The 16,024-nt window shown below is 41.7% G+C and overlaps 1 protein-coding gene across 19 annotated transcripts in view; it reads left to right on the forward strand.

Annotated features, from left to right (window-relative positions):
- HMBOX1 (homeobox containing 1) overlaps positions 1–15,484 on the forward strand; it is a 123,194-nt gene extending 107,710 nt beyond the window's left edge. For 18 of the 19 annotated variants that reach the window (XM_037390821.1, XM_037390826.1, XM_037390820.1 and 15 more), the window contains one exon: positions 1,410–15,484. In XM_037390821.1, the coding sequence (XP_037246718.1) occupies positions 1,410–1,547 (138 nt within the window). In that variant the 3' untranslated portion in view covers positions 1,548–15,484. The remainder of the gene's footprint in view (positions 1–1,409) is intronic. The other variant, XM_037390827.1, reaches the window with a different exon arrangement.
- The last annotated feature ends 540 nt before the right edge of the window (positions 15,485–16,024 follow it).

Below are 16,024 nucleotides of genomic sequence, written 5' to 3' on the forward strand. Positions count from 1 at the left end.
TGCTGGTTCTCTTTCTTATTGTTGAAAACCAGGCCCTCTTTCTGATGTAGCCTGGGAAACATGCACCACTCACTATAAAACGTATGTTAGAATTGTCAGACCTGTAGGTCTGCTGTTGTATGGCCATTTGATGCACCTGTAGAAGCACTTGTTTGCTGGTTTTAAAATGTTTGCTGCAGTCCTGTAGCAGCAAAGTTTCTCTGTGTTAGTTTTGCTTGTGGACCATCACAGCTGTCAACATCGTGGTTCTCTTACAGCTGAGAGACTTTGCTCTGTGGGAGATAGAAATACCTGGTGCATAATGCAGTGGACTGGAGAACCTGGCAGTATCACACCTGCGTATTTGAATGATAGTGTTCCAGTCCCCCAAAAACATGGCACTGTTTTTCTTAGCAGTCTGGAAGTTTTTCGGCATCTTTTTTCCTATATGTGTGTAAATTCAGTGTCTTCACGTGATACTGGCTCAGACCAAGGGTTAGTCTAGGTTTTTATCCTATTTCTGAGTGAGCTCGATTGTAGTATTTAAAGAAAAAGTACTTTTGAAGGGTATATCGAAGGATTTTATTACAGTAGCTTCCAGCTTCTAGGAATCAGTAATTTTGAGAGGCTTCCTGAGCCAGACAGTGTACCCGCTTCCAGTTTTGGTACTTCCTATTACTTATTTTTCCCTAAGCTTGGCTAACCCCTGCCTTTGAAAGCCATTTTTACTTTTGTCTCGTCTGAAAATGAGTGAATCCTACAGCTGAGCTGTGATAAATGAAGCAGTGCTTCCCATCGCTGCTTTGGAAAATATTAGCAGTGAGTGCCCTTGCTTATTAGATCATGAGAAGCCACAAACAGTTGTTCCCTCTTTACTAATTATTTGTAATAAACATTTACCATATCAACCATCAGCCATTTCTTTTCCAAACTGAAGAACCTGAGCCTGTTTAGCCACCCCTTGTAAGGAAGCCACCCCATGCTGCTCTTCTCCTGGGCTGTCGTTCTCTCTACCTTTCCTAGTTCTGTTGTGTCCTCTTGAAATGGGATGACCAGAACTGTGTATTCAAAATGTAAGCGTAGCATGAATTTGTGCAGTGTGTAATGATTCCTGTATTAGGTTGATTTCATGACGTACCTTGTATATCAATTTGATATTTGTATTTTAGCATTTTCCTTAAATACCGCAACCCCCCTCAATTTTTTTCTCTCAAAAATTGGGTCCACCGCTCCTTGCCTTGCTTACCTTTGTCTGCACAGTGAGGGAAATCAGTCCTAAATCAAGTCTGTAAATTCCTTTGGCTTTGTACCCTTGTAATGAATGTGCGGTTCACTGCCCCTAGTCCCATTACTTTACACACTAGTTTTATCTGCTGGTTTTCTGCTTATGGAGTAACAATGCATCTCTCTTCTCCTTTCCACATGCGCAGGATGACAGCACTAGCCATAGTGACCATCAAGACCCCATTTCATTAGCCGTGGAAATGGCAGCGGTAAACCACACCATCTTGGCATTGGCCCGGCAAGGAGCCAACGAGATCAAGACAGAGGCTCTAGACGACGACTGATACAAAGAAAGGGGAGGGTCAAAGCAAGAAGTAACTTAGTTTTAGACGTAGCACCTTAGCAGACTTTCCTCAGTCCTTAATATGTGTTCTTACAGTATAACTTTGCAGTTTCTTGTACGTCAGTTAGCTGTTAGGGTCTTGTTCTGTGAAGATGGCATGGTGCCCTCAGCCTTTGCATATACTCTCTCAGTATTAATTCCCAATAAATAATCAATCAACCAACCAACCTCCCTCTCCCAGCCCCAGTGGCTAGAAAAATCTTGCTGCTCTGTCTTAGCATTCAAAGTGCTTCCAGGTATTTTAGACAGCCCTCAATTACAAGTCTTAGGCTACACTTAAAATCTTGGGATACCCTTAGAGATTGTGTTAAAAAAAAAAAAAATAGTCTGTACGCTTTTCCTTCTCTGAGACTGAAAGGATGCAAGCTGAGGTAGTGGCACAGGGTCGATGGACACCAGATCGGGAGTATCAACAGAGAGTAAAAAGAACACTAGAAACCCCACTTCAGCATGGGAATAAATGATTTCCAGCTGCAATAAGCCGTGCCTCACTGGTCATACAGTGACTTGATCTACCTTTGGGTGCTGTGCTGAGAATGTCCATTGGAAACACAGTCACATATTTCGGTTGATGTTCATATATTCAACACAGACATCCTCTACTCTCACGAGCTGCGTGGCTTAGTGGATAAGTACTGCCTTCTGCCTCTGGGACCATGATTGAAGCCAAGCCCTGGATCATATGAAAAATGAGCTGAATGTCTAATGGACAACAGTCCACTTCTCAAAACCACTATTCGTTATTTGGCATGGCTAGCAGTGCCTGCTCAGAAGAGGTCTAGACTCGATTGATCTGTCATTAACAATACCACCTTTTATTCTTCCTCTCGCCTTCTCTGTCCCCACACAACTCCCCTCCCCACTTTGCCACTTTCAAAAGCAATGATTTCCAGGAAGGTTATTAAGGTCATAAAATGGGTGAGTGGATTTTTACACATCTGTGTAACTAATGCCTGTGTCCCAACTAGCCTAAAAGGTTATTGGAGAACTTTTGCATCTGACCTTTGCTAGATAACCATCATAGCATAGTCTCCTAAACTTTTTTTGTTTGTTGAAAGGCAGGAGGATCTCTTACCTGAGAAATGGGGTGTGAATATTTTGTGTTCTCTTTACTCTGTCCTTGTTAAGATGTGAGAAAGCTATACTGCTACGAGCAATTTAATTAATAATTGGAAGCCATACTGATAATGGATGTGGTAATATTTGTAAAGCAAACCTACTTTAAGTAGCAGAAACTAATGGAATTGTTTTCCTTGATCATATGTAGCACTTTTGTTACTTTTTTCTTAAAGATATTTATATTTGATAAGTCTTTTTTTTATCATTTGAGAATTCAAAATACCAAACAGCAAACTTGCATTGCAGAGTCACCCTGCGATCACCTTGTCATCTAGTATCTAAATGATGAACTGTGTGTGCATCTAAGAAAATTACATCTGCTAGTATCGTGCGGAAATGATCTCCTGGCATCTTGATAAAACGATATGTTGCTGCCAGTAAGAGGAAACATTTTGATGGAAACAGCACGGGAAGTGTTAAAGACAGGCAAGACTGTGTTACATTAAAAACAAAAATTAAAAACCTATGTAAATTTTTGTATACGGATATATAAAAATCTGCATAGCGTTTCCTCAACATTCCATTTTTATTTTGCCAGTTGATGTGGGAATAGCTTAAAAAGAGGAAAATGGCTTAGTCTGAAGGATGGGTTTCCCTTTTCTGCCCTCCGCTTTTAAGGTGGAGGAAGTGAAGGGAAGTTGTGATTTCTTCTCTTGTTCTCATCCCTTCCTCACGCTTAACCTACCGGGTAGCATTGTGAACTCCTAAAATGTGGCTCCTCTTTTAGCCAGCCTGAACCCTTCAAGGCACAGGCTAACTAGATGGTGTTTCCATCTGTTAATCTTGTGAAAGTTGCTTAGGTAAGTGTGGGGGAGATTTTGTGCTTTCAGAGGGCACAGAGCTGGTATCTCTTTGTCTCTGTAACTTTGAAGATATATAGGTAGGGCTTGGCCTCGTCTTTCACTTATGGATTTCATTGGAAAATTTATGTGCTTTCCTTAGATATAGATCACTGGAGCAGAATGAAGCCGTCTTTTTTTTTCTGTTTTATTGCATTTCTTGAGTAGGCAAATTCATAAGTAGCATCAGGGCAAACTCAGGAAAGAAAGGAATTGGATCAGTGACCATTGCACCATTGCAGCTTTTTTCTTAATGTGCGTATGAATGTTTTGGTACTATGGAGTGAAAGGATGGGTAGAGCTTTTATTTCAGTTTTTGCATAGGAGAATGATCGAGCAAACTGTAGCCTTAGTGGAACTTTACCTACTTATTCATTCCACAGTCACACCCCAAGCTGACAAGCAACATCCACGATTTATAGTAAGGAGATTTTAATAATCGATGACCTCTTTACATTGGGCTTGCCACCACCATTTGTTCTGGCTCTTTCATTTTAAAAAGAACAGACTCAAACTGTTGGACAGCTGCAATTTGAAAAGAAATATTGCTTGCTATGCCATCTTAAAAAAAAAAGTCACTGTTTTGAGCATTACCTTTTAAAGCAATAGAGAAAAATAAAAATAGTGCTGGAACTTCTGTATCCTGATTGCAGTTCACGTGGTGCAGGATCGAAGTAACACCCCTAAAATTGTATGTCTGTAACATCTAATGTAGAATAATCTGGTCTTAATTCTATTTGTCACTGCCAGGTAGCTGCTGGTCTCATCATGGTATTCTCTCTGAAGGTTAAACTGTTAGACCCCTTCTGATCGACTGGAGGTTGGCAGATCCTCCTTGTCTGTAGCTTCCTGGTAAATGCCAGTTTTCTGTTTTCCCACATCATCTTCTCACTAGAGAAAAAAAAACTAATTACTTTACTGGGGAATCAGACACTTGGTTCCGGTTCCGTGGTGTCAGAGTTTGGGTTGCCGCTGTCTATTTTGGCTTTTCTTTGACCATTGAGAGGTACGAGGCAAAAGTAAGACTTGGTGCTCATGGCTGCTTCCTTTATTCTGAAAGGTCAAAATTAACAATTTGCAGTTGGCTAGTAACTCTTTGGTTTGGCACAAATTGGCTAAAATGGGACAGATGCTGATGTGATGGTTGTCGGGAGAAGCATACATAATCTGCAGTAAGTGAAAGAATCAGAGAGCGCGTTCTGGAATTTAGCCTTTGTTCTAGGGGGTTTTCCACAATACGGTAGTCGTCTTTGTCTTTCTGTCTCTGGATTTTCTTGAAAATTAAGCCTCATTCTTGTAGCATTGCAATTCAGTTGCAATTTGTTGTAGCCAATTGGAATTACTGCAATTTGTTCTCATGTGGGTTCCCTTGAAGTCGATCTGGTGTTAGACTGGATCTACCTTTTTCTGTGAATAGAAAAGAAATTATTTAAGATGCTCCTTTTCTGCGGTGAGCACAGATTGCTTTTATTGTAGAGTGAGTTCTGGCTGTTACTGTGTCGCTCATAAAGTCCTTATACTTGAGTTGTTGTCTCTTACAGTCTTCTTAAAACAACAGTTTCTACCTCCACTTCTTTTTTGGGGATGTTTTGGGGGGTTTTTGTTTGTTTGTTTGTTTGTTTGTTTTAATTCCCCCACCTTTTCCCTGAAGTATGAGGTCCCAGACGTTTGCAAAAGCATTGAGTTGATAAAAATAAGTCAACATAGCGGTGATCAGACATGTTCTAGATGTTGATGCCCTGGCATCACAAAGACATGTTCTAAATGCTCTATAATAACCATATGCATTAATAGTGTAATCCCATTACTCGTCTGTTGGATGTGACCAAGTTGGTTGTGAGTCAGCAGGGCACCCTTGCAGTAATTAAGGAATCCCATTAAGAAGAACCTTCAGGAGGTCAAGGGAAGTGGTCGGTCCCCTCCATTTATCACTTGTGGGACTGTGTCTGGAGTACTGAGTGCCGGGCAGGGCAGGGATGAGTCCATCATAGGGCTGCTGAGATGAGAGGGCTGGAGCACATGTCATGTGGTGGGAGATTGCGAGAGCTGGGTTTGCTCAGGCTGGCTTGCGGGGCACCCTGTATTATGTTCTTCAGCTGCCTTGGGGAGGGGGGGGGTGGTTAGAGGAGACTGAGCCAGGTTCTTCTCAGAGGTCCATAGCAAAAAGGTGAGGGGCAGTGGGCTAAAGTTGCATTAAGGAAAATCCCAGATGAATATAGAGAGAAGTATTTTCTTACTCCGAGTGATAGAGCAGTGACCCAGCGAGGCAGTGGAAATCCCATCCTTGGGGATATTCAAAACTCGACTCAACAAGGTTGGGTTAGAGGCCTTCTGAGGCCCTTTCTGACCTAAATCATTCTAGGACTATACAAACCTGCTCAGGTCAAAGTGTTTCCTAGTTCTGATCTTCCTGTTGACTTGTTTAAAGAAATTCTCTTTAATCTGTTGCTGGTTTTTTGTTTGGGTTTTGGTTTTTTTTTTTCTGTTCTGCTCTTCATAAAAAGTTACCTTTCCTGTTCTGCTAATAGAGGGGAGCTTTATTTGCAGGGTCTGGCTCCAGGCTCCAATCAAGCCATAAGTAATAAATTTCATTAATTATTTGCTCTGTTTACACAATTCTTCAGGGATATTTGAATTATTCTGTTTAGCTCATTGCCTAACATCAGACTGGTTAACTTTTCCATGTTTTCGTAATGTTTGTGCTGTAGATCGGTTTTTGCCTTTGTGTGTGAGGGTTTATAGTTGTCTTGCTGCTGTGAGTGCAGGTGAAAACTTTCACATAGCTGAACGTGTGAACAGGAAAAACCGTAGTTATAAGGTAGAAATTTTTGGTTCAGTACATCATTAATCGGTGATGATCAGAAGCTGAAGGGGTATGACTGGGAAGAATCACATTATACTCACTTGGAGCCTCCTTTTCTTTCCTTAAATGTTTCCTGTTGCCCACTGCTAGAAAAAAAAACATACTTCGCTGGGCAAACTCGAGGTCTGGTTTGGATGTTACTTTGAAGAGGAATTGCGATGGTGTTGGCTGATACAGACTGGTGTGGGGTCACTTAGACTCCCAAGTGTTGATTTCTGCCTTGAAGGAGCATAAGAACATGGAGATGAGCTCAGCAAGATTTTGAGTTCCCCTGTGCGGTATAAAAATTTCTCTTCACAGTGAGATGCTGCTTGCAAAGTAGTGAAAGCATTGTGCTGGGCATCCCCTGGAGTAGTTGAGTCACCAAGACATGTGGTAGTTGTCACAGGGTTTCATAAGGGAACAGGTGTTACTTTTCATGTAGATAATACCAGCAAAGTTGGTGTAAGAGTTACCAAAACTCAACATCGCTGCCCCTAAAGCACTTGATGCAGGATGTTGTTTCCCTGTGTGTAATCTTAACTGGAATGCAAAGCTGGATTCACACCTCGCTCTGCCCATTACTAAGATTCTGTGAGATGTTGCCCATAGTACTGAGAGCTGTGAATGTTTAGTAGGAAAAGATTTCCCCCCCCCCTTCCTTTACCCCTGGAATTCTGTTCATTTTAGTTAATAATTATCTTGGCAGATGGTTTGTGTTGCTCCTCCGACCCCAGCTACATCGTTGTACAGCCCTTGTTCCCCAGCATTCATCAGCTTCTTTCCAGTTCGTTGGATAATTACCAGCAAATTCTAGGGATTTTTTGTCAAAATAAACTTTGCTCTTATTTTAGACAAGGCTTCCCACCCAAGTAGCTCTTGCACTCTTTGAAGTTACTTAACTTGATAATATTATTTTGATCAAAGTCTTAAGCTTGTAGGCAATAATCTTGAGTTTGGTGTAGCTTTTATCATTTGGCAGGAATCTTTGTTGGCAGGATTGGTCTTGAAGACTGTGTTACGTGTCAGTGACCTAACGTGTTCATTAGACAGCTGAGGATTTTGTGTGTGTGTTAGTAGCAGTAGTCAGGGTTGTGTCGTGATCCCAGCTAATTTAATGGAATGTTGCGGAGTCGGGCATTTTCACTGTGATTTCTTGGAAGGGCAGGCTGGGGGCCTGACCAAAAAGTACCTTGCGGTTCCCAAGAAGAGTTGCAGAGACATTTCAGAATCAAGCATTCCCCCTTGGGCTTTTTTGCAGCTGGGGTGTTTACTCAGGATATTGAATCAGTTATTGGCCAACAGGCATTTGGCAAGTTGAGATGTATAGCCCTAAACCTCCGTTTCAGCGTCTGTTACTGTTGTCTAATTTACGGGGTTTAAACCCTCCGACTAAAGATGTTGCACATTAATGAAAGAAAGGCAGTCTAGAGATGGCAGCTATAGATTTGAATATAAAATACACAGAAAATGATTCTTCTCTTTTGTGAGAAATGTGTTCGAACTGGAAAAGCGAACTTGGTCGTTTTGAGGACTATCAGTAAGGTGACGCCATTTGGATGTTGGGTTTTGTCCAACGACTACGGATGGAAGTCATTTCAGTGGCAGCAGTGTAACAGAGATGTGGGGAGGAAAACGCAATCATCTAGAGAGTTGTTCATCATTAACCTTGGCCTTAGGTTTTGTGACTTAAAAATAGCCCAGAACTGTTTGTTCGTGCCTGGCTTCACGTCGGTGCCCATTGAACATAGGCAATGTGCTAGCTAAGATGATATCGGCACAATTACAATAATCAATACAAACAGCGCTCTGCTTTTCTTAAGGTTCTTTTGTCGCGCCCTCTTTATGAAAATTCATATCATACTTGAGTTTAAGCTTGCTGGAAGAAGTAAACAAATACATTTTCCTCTTTCAAGATACCATGATGTGCTCTGTGATGCCTGCAGTGGCTTATCAGTGTAGTATCCAGGTGATAATATTGACAGCTTATGTCTCGGAGATAGGAAGGGATTTGCCGTGTTGGGTGTGGGGTTAAAATTCGCAAAACGTATTTCAAATGCCCCTCTTAATCGGGCTGATCAAGACGACTAACTGGTTTGACCGCTGCAATGTTGTGCTCTTCCCCATTCCTTCCAGTAAGCTGTGGAGTGCTCTGGCCAACAGCTTAAGCACAAGTGAACTAAATCCACTGAACTGGAGTGAACTGCGTGATGGGCCTTTGATGTTTCTGTATGTACAGTGCATCTCTCGCTCAGATGGCTTGGCAGAAGGCGCTCTCTGCCATTTATTCGCTCTCTTCTCTCCGCTGTTAAATGGATGCGGGTGTATTCTGCTGATCAAAACATCCAGCACGCTTTGGCTAAAGCCTTTCTAACTGCAGCCAGGGTAATTGGGATGGGTAGGATAAATGCATGAGAGTATGGCAGTAAAAGTGGTGGCAGTTCTTTTTGAATGGCTGGGTGTCCTCCTGACATGTAATTAGCTGCTTTAGAAAGATGTGGATTGGCATGGTCATAATTAAAAGGATTTCTGTCTTCTCTGTGATTGAAAACAGAAGATCTTCCGCCCCCTAATTCTCTTTAATACCAGTGTTATTAGTGACACTTGGAACACAGCTACTTCGTAAACTTAAATAATGGCCTGCTCCTAATGGTAACTTACAACAGCAGGGATTGAAACCGGGTTCCGTTTTCTATGCAAAGCTGCTTCTCTTTCTTTTATGCCACCCCCACCCCACCCCCGCCCCACTCATGCATGTATTGCTTCTCGGTGAGTTTTAGAAACAGAAAGGACATGCGGTGATGTGACAGCGCGATTACAGACTGCCCAGGGTTTTGGTGTAGCTCCTCTTGGTTTGTTTCAGAGTTGTATTTTTGAGGAAGGTTAGCCATGGTCCAGGACTCCGTGGAATTACTCACCCTGCCCAAAGGCGGAGGGTGCCGACTGCACTGTTGCCCTCCGGTTCCTGAAGCAGGGAATGTCACTGGTTCTTCTGCGCCGCTCCAGGTTCTCCTTCGTGGTGTCTCAGTTTGGAAGCCTTAGCAGCAGTTGTCGCCAAGTTTACAACAGTAGCGTCCTCAAGCTGTCTGCTGTCTCCCCTTGCAGTTAGCGTGGTGTAGTGATACAGTCTAACGCACCTTTTTCTTAGGAAATCTCAAAATAGCCGGCAGCTGGATAGTTGGCTGGACTATTATTATATATGGAATTAATATATGGACCATTAATATATGGAATAGCTTGCCATTCACGGCAGGAGAGGGTATCTGGCGGTGACCTACAATAACATGCTAATCTTTCTCTGGTATCTTGCTAGATTCTCAAAAAGCATCTGTCATAGGGTGTTACGTGCCTTTTTATTCTGTGTTTCTGTGAGAAACGTTGCCTGTGGACCAGTCTTGCATAGTGCAGAGCCTGTGCTCCCTTTTTGCCCCGAAGTTTCTTGACCATATTTTTCCATACTGTTGTTCTCCTGTTGTAGTTACCAATTAGACAACTTCCTGGAGTTTTTTGGTATGCAGAGAGACTCTTTGTGAAATTTAGAAAAATTAGCAGGTTCTTAACACCGGCAGCTTTGCAGAAGAAGTTAGGAACTTCCTTAGGCTCTTACTTAATCCTCGAGTTACTTTTTAGCTTCTTTGTACTGAAATACTTGTCTAGATGTCATCCAGTGTCACTGTGGTTCAGAACAGACCTGTGGGTCGTGGGTACTTCAGTTCTTCCAGCACGGTTACCACTGGTGGTACTGCACTCACAGTAGCAATGGTAGCACCTTTTTTTCTAGGACATACACTTTTAGACGTTAACTTGCTGCTGTCACTGGCCTCAATTCACCTTCCTATCCTCCTCTCCCCACCCCTTCTCCTTTAACTAATTAAAGTCTTCCATGTTATGGCAAGATGGCATATGTAGCTTAAATAACCCACCTCTGTAATTAAGAGGTTGATTTTAGCCTTCTGAGATACATTTTACATCATTTGAGATTTAAAAAATACATTTTACTTACAAAGTTTATCTGTCAAATTGCTCAAGGAGGGCAAAGAGATAATGAAAGTAAATTATTAATTAATACTTCTCACCCAGTATATTCCATTAAGAGTATTAAGCATATATTCCATTCCTGCAAGCACGTTTGACTTTGGATTTTTTTAAATTATTTTTTTTTTAAAGTCTGCCTGCTGATAAAGTTGCTGGTACCTCTATTTGACAGGACTGTAGCGACAGTAGTGAAAATATCCTTCAGGAGCTGACCAGGGCCAGGAACTCGGAATATCCACTCACTGACCAGACTTTCCTATACCGCAGTACAAGCCATTTCATTTATGCATCGTGGCAAGTGAGCAGATCTTTTCAAGAACATAAGAGCGTAGACTCTCCCGTGATGCATTCACGCTTTTCTTCTGTTCAAAAGGTTTGATACAATTTTGGAGTGGAAGGTAGCAGCAGGAGCATGTCCCCTTTCTGCAGGTTGGGTAGAGCATTCTGAGTTTAGGTGGAGCTACACTGGGTTCAGAATGGCAAAGGAGAAATGTGATGTGTTGCTGCGAAAGGGGGTGTATTGCACAAACGTGTAACTACTACTCGAGAAGGGTACACACATTGGATGCTTTATTGATGAGATATAGTTGAAGCAGTTTATGAAATGGTCTGAAATCTCCACCGTATGTTTCCTTGTGCCAGCGTGTCTTCATGGCACACCATATGGCATTGCAAAGTTTGTTTAGAAGCTGTTACTGGGATTTGAGGCATGCGTTTGTTCGGTTTGTTGCAGAGGTAGTTGCCTGTCAGTTTAGCTAAACATTTAACCCTTGGCACACAGCTACTCACTGGGCATTAAGAGTATTTATTCTGCAGCTCATCCTTTCGAGCTTTTCTAAGGCACAGTCCTCTTTCTCCACGTGTTTGGAGAAAATAAATACTAATGAGATGAGGGAACAGATCCACTCATTTGCAGAGCTTACCAGAGTTAACATCAGTTGAGAATCAGCCCCTAGATTTCAACACTACTCACTTGTTAATACTGGGATTTGTAGCAGAGCAAGAACAGAACAGTCCTGAAGTTGCATTGCCAATAATTGAGTTCACTGAAGTTGGCTTAAAAATTAGGCTTCTGATTAGGAGTAAAGAGTCAGTGAAGTATCCATAGACATTAAGAAGGTATCTGTACATGTGTTGTGAAAACCCAGAATTTATTCCACTTATGTTTATAAGTCCATTAGATACAAATGGTAAAATTCATAAAGAGTTATGTGGAAAAGGCAGACACGTCCGATTAGGGGATTTAAATATTTTAAATTTTTTTTGCGTTTTGAAGGGGAGGATGGTTCATTCATCCCATTGGATGAAGTAGGTAGAACAGGGAGTTTACATCAGGATTGTGGGAGGCCATCTAATGTTTGGGGTCTCCTTATAGGTGATAGACTGGTCCCTTCTGGCCTTAATTGTAAAACTATGATTCCAAAGAGGTAGACTTGTCTTTTACTCTTACCTTTATAACCTGTTCATAGTATTTAATAATTTATAGAGATTTGAGTACTAGAGGGGTTCTCTGCAGTAAGAACTTCTTTAAAAAGTGTGACTTTCCATCAGAGAACATATTGTGCCTTATGTCTCTAAACCACGTGACGTTCCTGTTATGTATAGTAAATATCTTTTTACACTTTGTACTTCTGCCATAACGGGAATCCAACAAATGTAGTTTTGATAACAGGTGGTTTCTGTATGCTGCCGTATTACTTAGGTTTGCTCCCGTATCTTACCGATTCCATTCCACTGACACAGCGATGCATACTTTCATACCAGTCAGTGCTAAGGTGGCTCTGGAACAGCATTATTCTGTCCAACTGTTATTTTTTGCTTCTTACATAAACATAAACACAACACACACACACACACCCCCCCGGACCAAAAGCCTAGGTCAGTCTGAATTTCTAATCCTAAATTCTTTGTTGCTCTTTATTACGTTAGACATTCAGGTACATGAGTTCCAGCTGTTAAATGTACCTTGCAGTGATTTTTACTGTTACCCAGGAACATTCAACATGACTAAAATTTGATCAGTCACGACCATTTCCTCTAGCTGCAGTGCCTCAAGCCGCTGTTTTTTACAAAAACTTTCATCAGTTGCCAGAGTGCTTCAAAAAACATCACAGCCAGCAGAAGTCCTCTTGCTAAACTGATGTCTTCTCTTCCTACGCTGAGCCTCTTATTTCCTTGAAGGGATTCCAGGCGAGTGTTCTGAGCTATACATCCTCCAGCCACTTGGAGCCATTCACTTTCCTCTGAAGTTGATTATTCTTGGTATCAAATTTGTCACACGTTATTTCCCCAAACTTCAGTTCTTCTCATAGAGGTAATTCCTTTCATCTTCCATGCAAGCTCCTTCCCGCCCTGGTTATCCCAGTTTACCAGTGGTTTTCTCATACTGAAGTGCTCTGACCTGAACCTGTTGTTATTACGGTCTCTAAAGAAGGGAGATATATGGGTTCCATCCTAAGGCAAAGCAGTCCAGTCTAGTGCTGAAGCTGCAGTTTGGTTCAGTCTTAGGAAATCTCCCGAGCTTGCTGCTAGCCAAAAGCTAGCAGGTTTCGCCAGCGCAGTTAGTTAGCAGCCCTCCTCCCTTCCCTCCTTTCCATTTTGACACTTAGATTAGAAAATCAGGGAAAGAGTAACTTCTAAGTATAATCTTCTTTCATTACTACTGGGACTTTTATTACTGTTGGTTTTGTTTGGGTTTTTTTTTACTGGGAAGACTGGTACTGAGCTGTGCACTTCAGCAGATACTCAGCAATGTTCTAGCAAATTGTTTGCAAAACTAAAGATATGGCACAGATATGGCAGCGCTTCAAAACAGGCTGGTTTGGCGTTTCTTGCACACAATTTCAGTGCTCAGGTTTATCTGTTCTGTTTAGTTTGTGCTGTTTGTCGGTTGCTGCCTCTCCCACTCCTGTTAGGATTTACTTGTTACTCTCCGTGCCCTTTTTCCCCTTGCGCAGTCTTTGGTGGCTTGTGCCATTTTAATTTTGTTCCTCTCTGCTTTCTGGTGTTTCTCATTCTTCTCTTTTTCCTGTACAGGCACTTTATTACCTTCACATCTTCAAACAGTGTATTTGTGGTTAGGTATTTTTTAATTCCCTTAGTGCTACTTTAGTCCAAGTCAAGATGCGCTCACCTTTCCTTTTGCCTATTAGATGGTGCTGTATCGATTGCTTTCTTGAAATCCAAACATATATTGTCCACCATGTAGTATAAATATTAAAAAAAAAAAATTCAACTCTGACCATTTAAAAAAAAACAACCACCAACTCATAAACTTGGTCAATTTGCAGCGGGTTCTTTACTTGTAACCTTCTGCACGAAATAAGGCTGTTCAAGGTGGTGGACCATGGTTAACAGAAAGGAACAAGGTAGTAGCATTTTTTTTTCCTTTCTTGTAATTTTGTCTTGCTTGCACTTAGAGTTGGAAGCTGTCTTAATTGGTACATGTTTTTGTGGTTGGCATTCTGTTGCCTGTTTTCTTAATGGGAGGGTCTGGGACAGGGTGCATGGATTTGCGTAGCTTTTCCAAAGGAGGCTGTGTGCTGGTACCCCTTGTCTCTTCATTCACCCAGGGCGTGGGATCACTTTTTGTAGCCAGAGTAGCTTTTTATTACTATTTTTACATTATTTTTTAGATTTGAAGATGATTGGAAAAACTCGAAATTACTTTTCCAAACGAAAAGGTATAATAAAAATAGAGTTTGGATTTTGAGCTTCCCATCTTCTAGTATTATCCACTGAACTGAATTTTCTCCTTTTGGGTTTTTTTGGGTTTTTTGGTTTTGTGGGTTTTTTTTTTTGGCTTCTGTGTAAATGTAGATGTCATCTTGAGGCTTGTGCTGAACTGAAGCCTGTGACTTGTTTCAAGTTGCTGTGGGGTCAAAGCCCTGTTTGTTCTTTGGAGAGGGACAGATTTTCTGTTTCATCACCCATTGCGATACAAACTCAAAAGCAAAAAAAATCCTTTTGCCTTGCTTTTGGCTCCGGCCGTACTGTTAGTCGTGTCTCTCTGAATCTCATCAACAGCCAATTTTCCTTAACTTGTGTCCGGAGTCGTTCTTGGGGGTTACAGGCAGCCCTTCCCACGCCAGCGCGAACGCTCGGCGCTGCTGGCTCCAGCTGGGAGAGGACCGTGTGCCTCTGGAAGTCAAATGTCAGATCCGATATGATGAAGCGATATCATCGTGCCGCAGAAGCACCGTAAGACAGGCTTTTACCTTAAAGATCATACAGGAATAACAAATTTAAACTAGATTTAGTTCAATAGCAGTTCTATCAAAGGGTGACAAATAAAAGTCAGTTGTGTCCATGGGGAGCACTATTTTCTTGACAGATCGCCTTGGCTGTCTCCCTCTTGGTCTTTATGATCTTCCCAAGGCTGATGAAAGCCTGGGAAGTGTGAAATATGTGCAGTACTTTTTAAATTTTTTTTTTCTTGGTGTCAATTTTAAAAGTGCCTAAGTGAGTAACAGGACTCCAGAGTGAGCTGGAGGAACAGGATTAGACCTCATTTCCCTCCTAAGGAAAGCGCCCTCCCTCCCTGCGGTCCCTCCGCACGTGTGACTCCAGGCGAGCAGTGGGAGTCCGGAGCCTGGCCGAATCCGGCTGGAAAGAAACCTCCGCTCCTTCCTCATGCTGCCTCCCGCGGTTTTCAACCTGTCGGTGGAGATCTTCCTAACGAGCCTCATCTCTCGGCCAAACCTTAGCCATCTCCGATTTGGGGTGGACGGTGAAGAGGGGGGAGGCTTGGATAGAATTCAGTAGGAAACTGCCTCTTGGATTGCAGGTGCAAATACCTTCGGCGTTAAGCATGCGCCTCTGGACAACCACACGCCTGAGGCTGTGGCTAGAAAAAGCTGATATGCTGATGTCCTCGCCCCTTTTTGGAATCAGAGAGGCAGTTTCTTCCTATATTCTTCATTATTTCTAGGCTTATAATAGTGGCACCTGCTAAACATTCTGGCAAAATAGTTGTAACTGTTGGCAGGTGGGTATCAATTTGTAAAGATACATGAGAATTTTATGTGGGTTAAAAAAAAAAAAGAAAAAAAGTTATCAATGCTAGTTTAAAAAATTGCATTAAAGGAGAATTTCTTCTGACCACAGTGAAAGGCTGTAACAAAACACTATTAAGGTGTATTAGTACCACTTAAGGATTCAGAAAATGAAAGCAATCCATATGTAGATGTTTTATTTTTCATTAGTAATAAAATGTTGTTTTCATTCTGACAGCTTAATAACATATGAGTTGGGAAAGCCTAGGAAATTACTATTGGCGAGAAAAGCTATAAGGACATCTCTTTTGCAGAAAACAGAAAATTAGCTTGTAGGAAGTTGATGGGTGTTGATACAAGCAATGATCAGATGGGAACCTATTGCTGGGGTACTAATGAAAATAAATATTTGTGGAGCCTATAATAGACACAGACCGTTCGGCGTTGCACTGTCACCCTGCTCTAGAGATGCCTTTTTTAACAGTGATTTATTTTTATTTTTTTCCTTAACCAAGTGATTGTCAATAACAGTGGTTGTAATTGAAAAAAGATTAACGTAGTAGTGAGTGTTGCGAACCTAAACGTGAGA

This window comes from Falco rusticolus, chromosome 6 (genome assembly GCF_015220075.1).
Source record: "Falco rusticolus isolate bFalRus1 chromosome 6, bFalRus1.pri, whole genome shotgun sequence".
NCBI classification, from domain to species: Eukaryota; Metazoa; Chordata; class Aves; order Falconiformes; family Falconidae; genus Falco; species Falco rusticolus.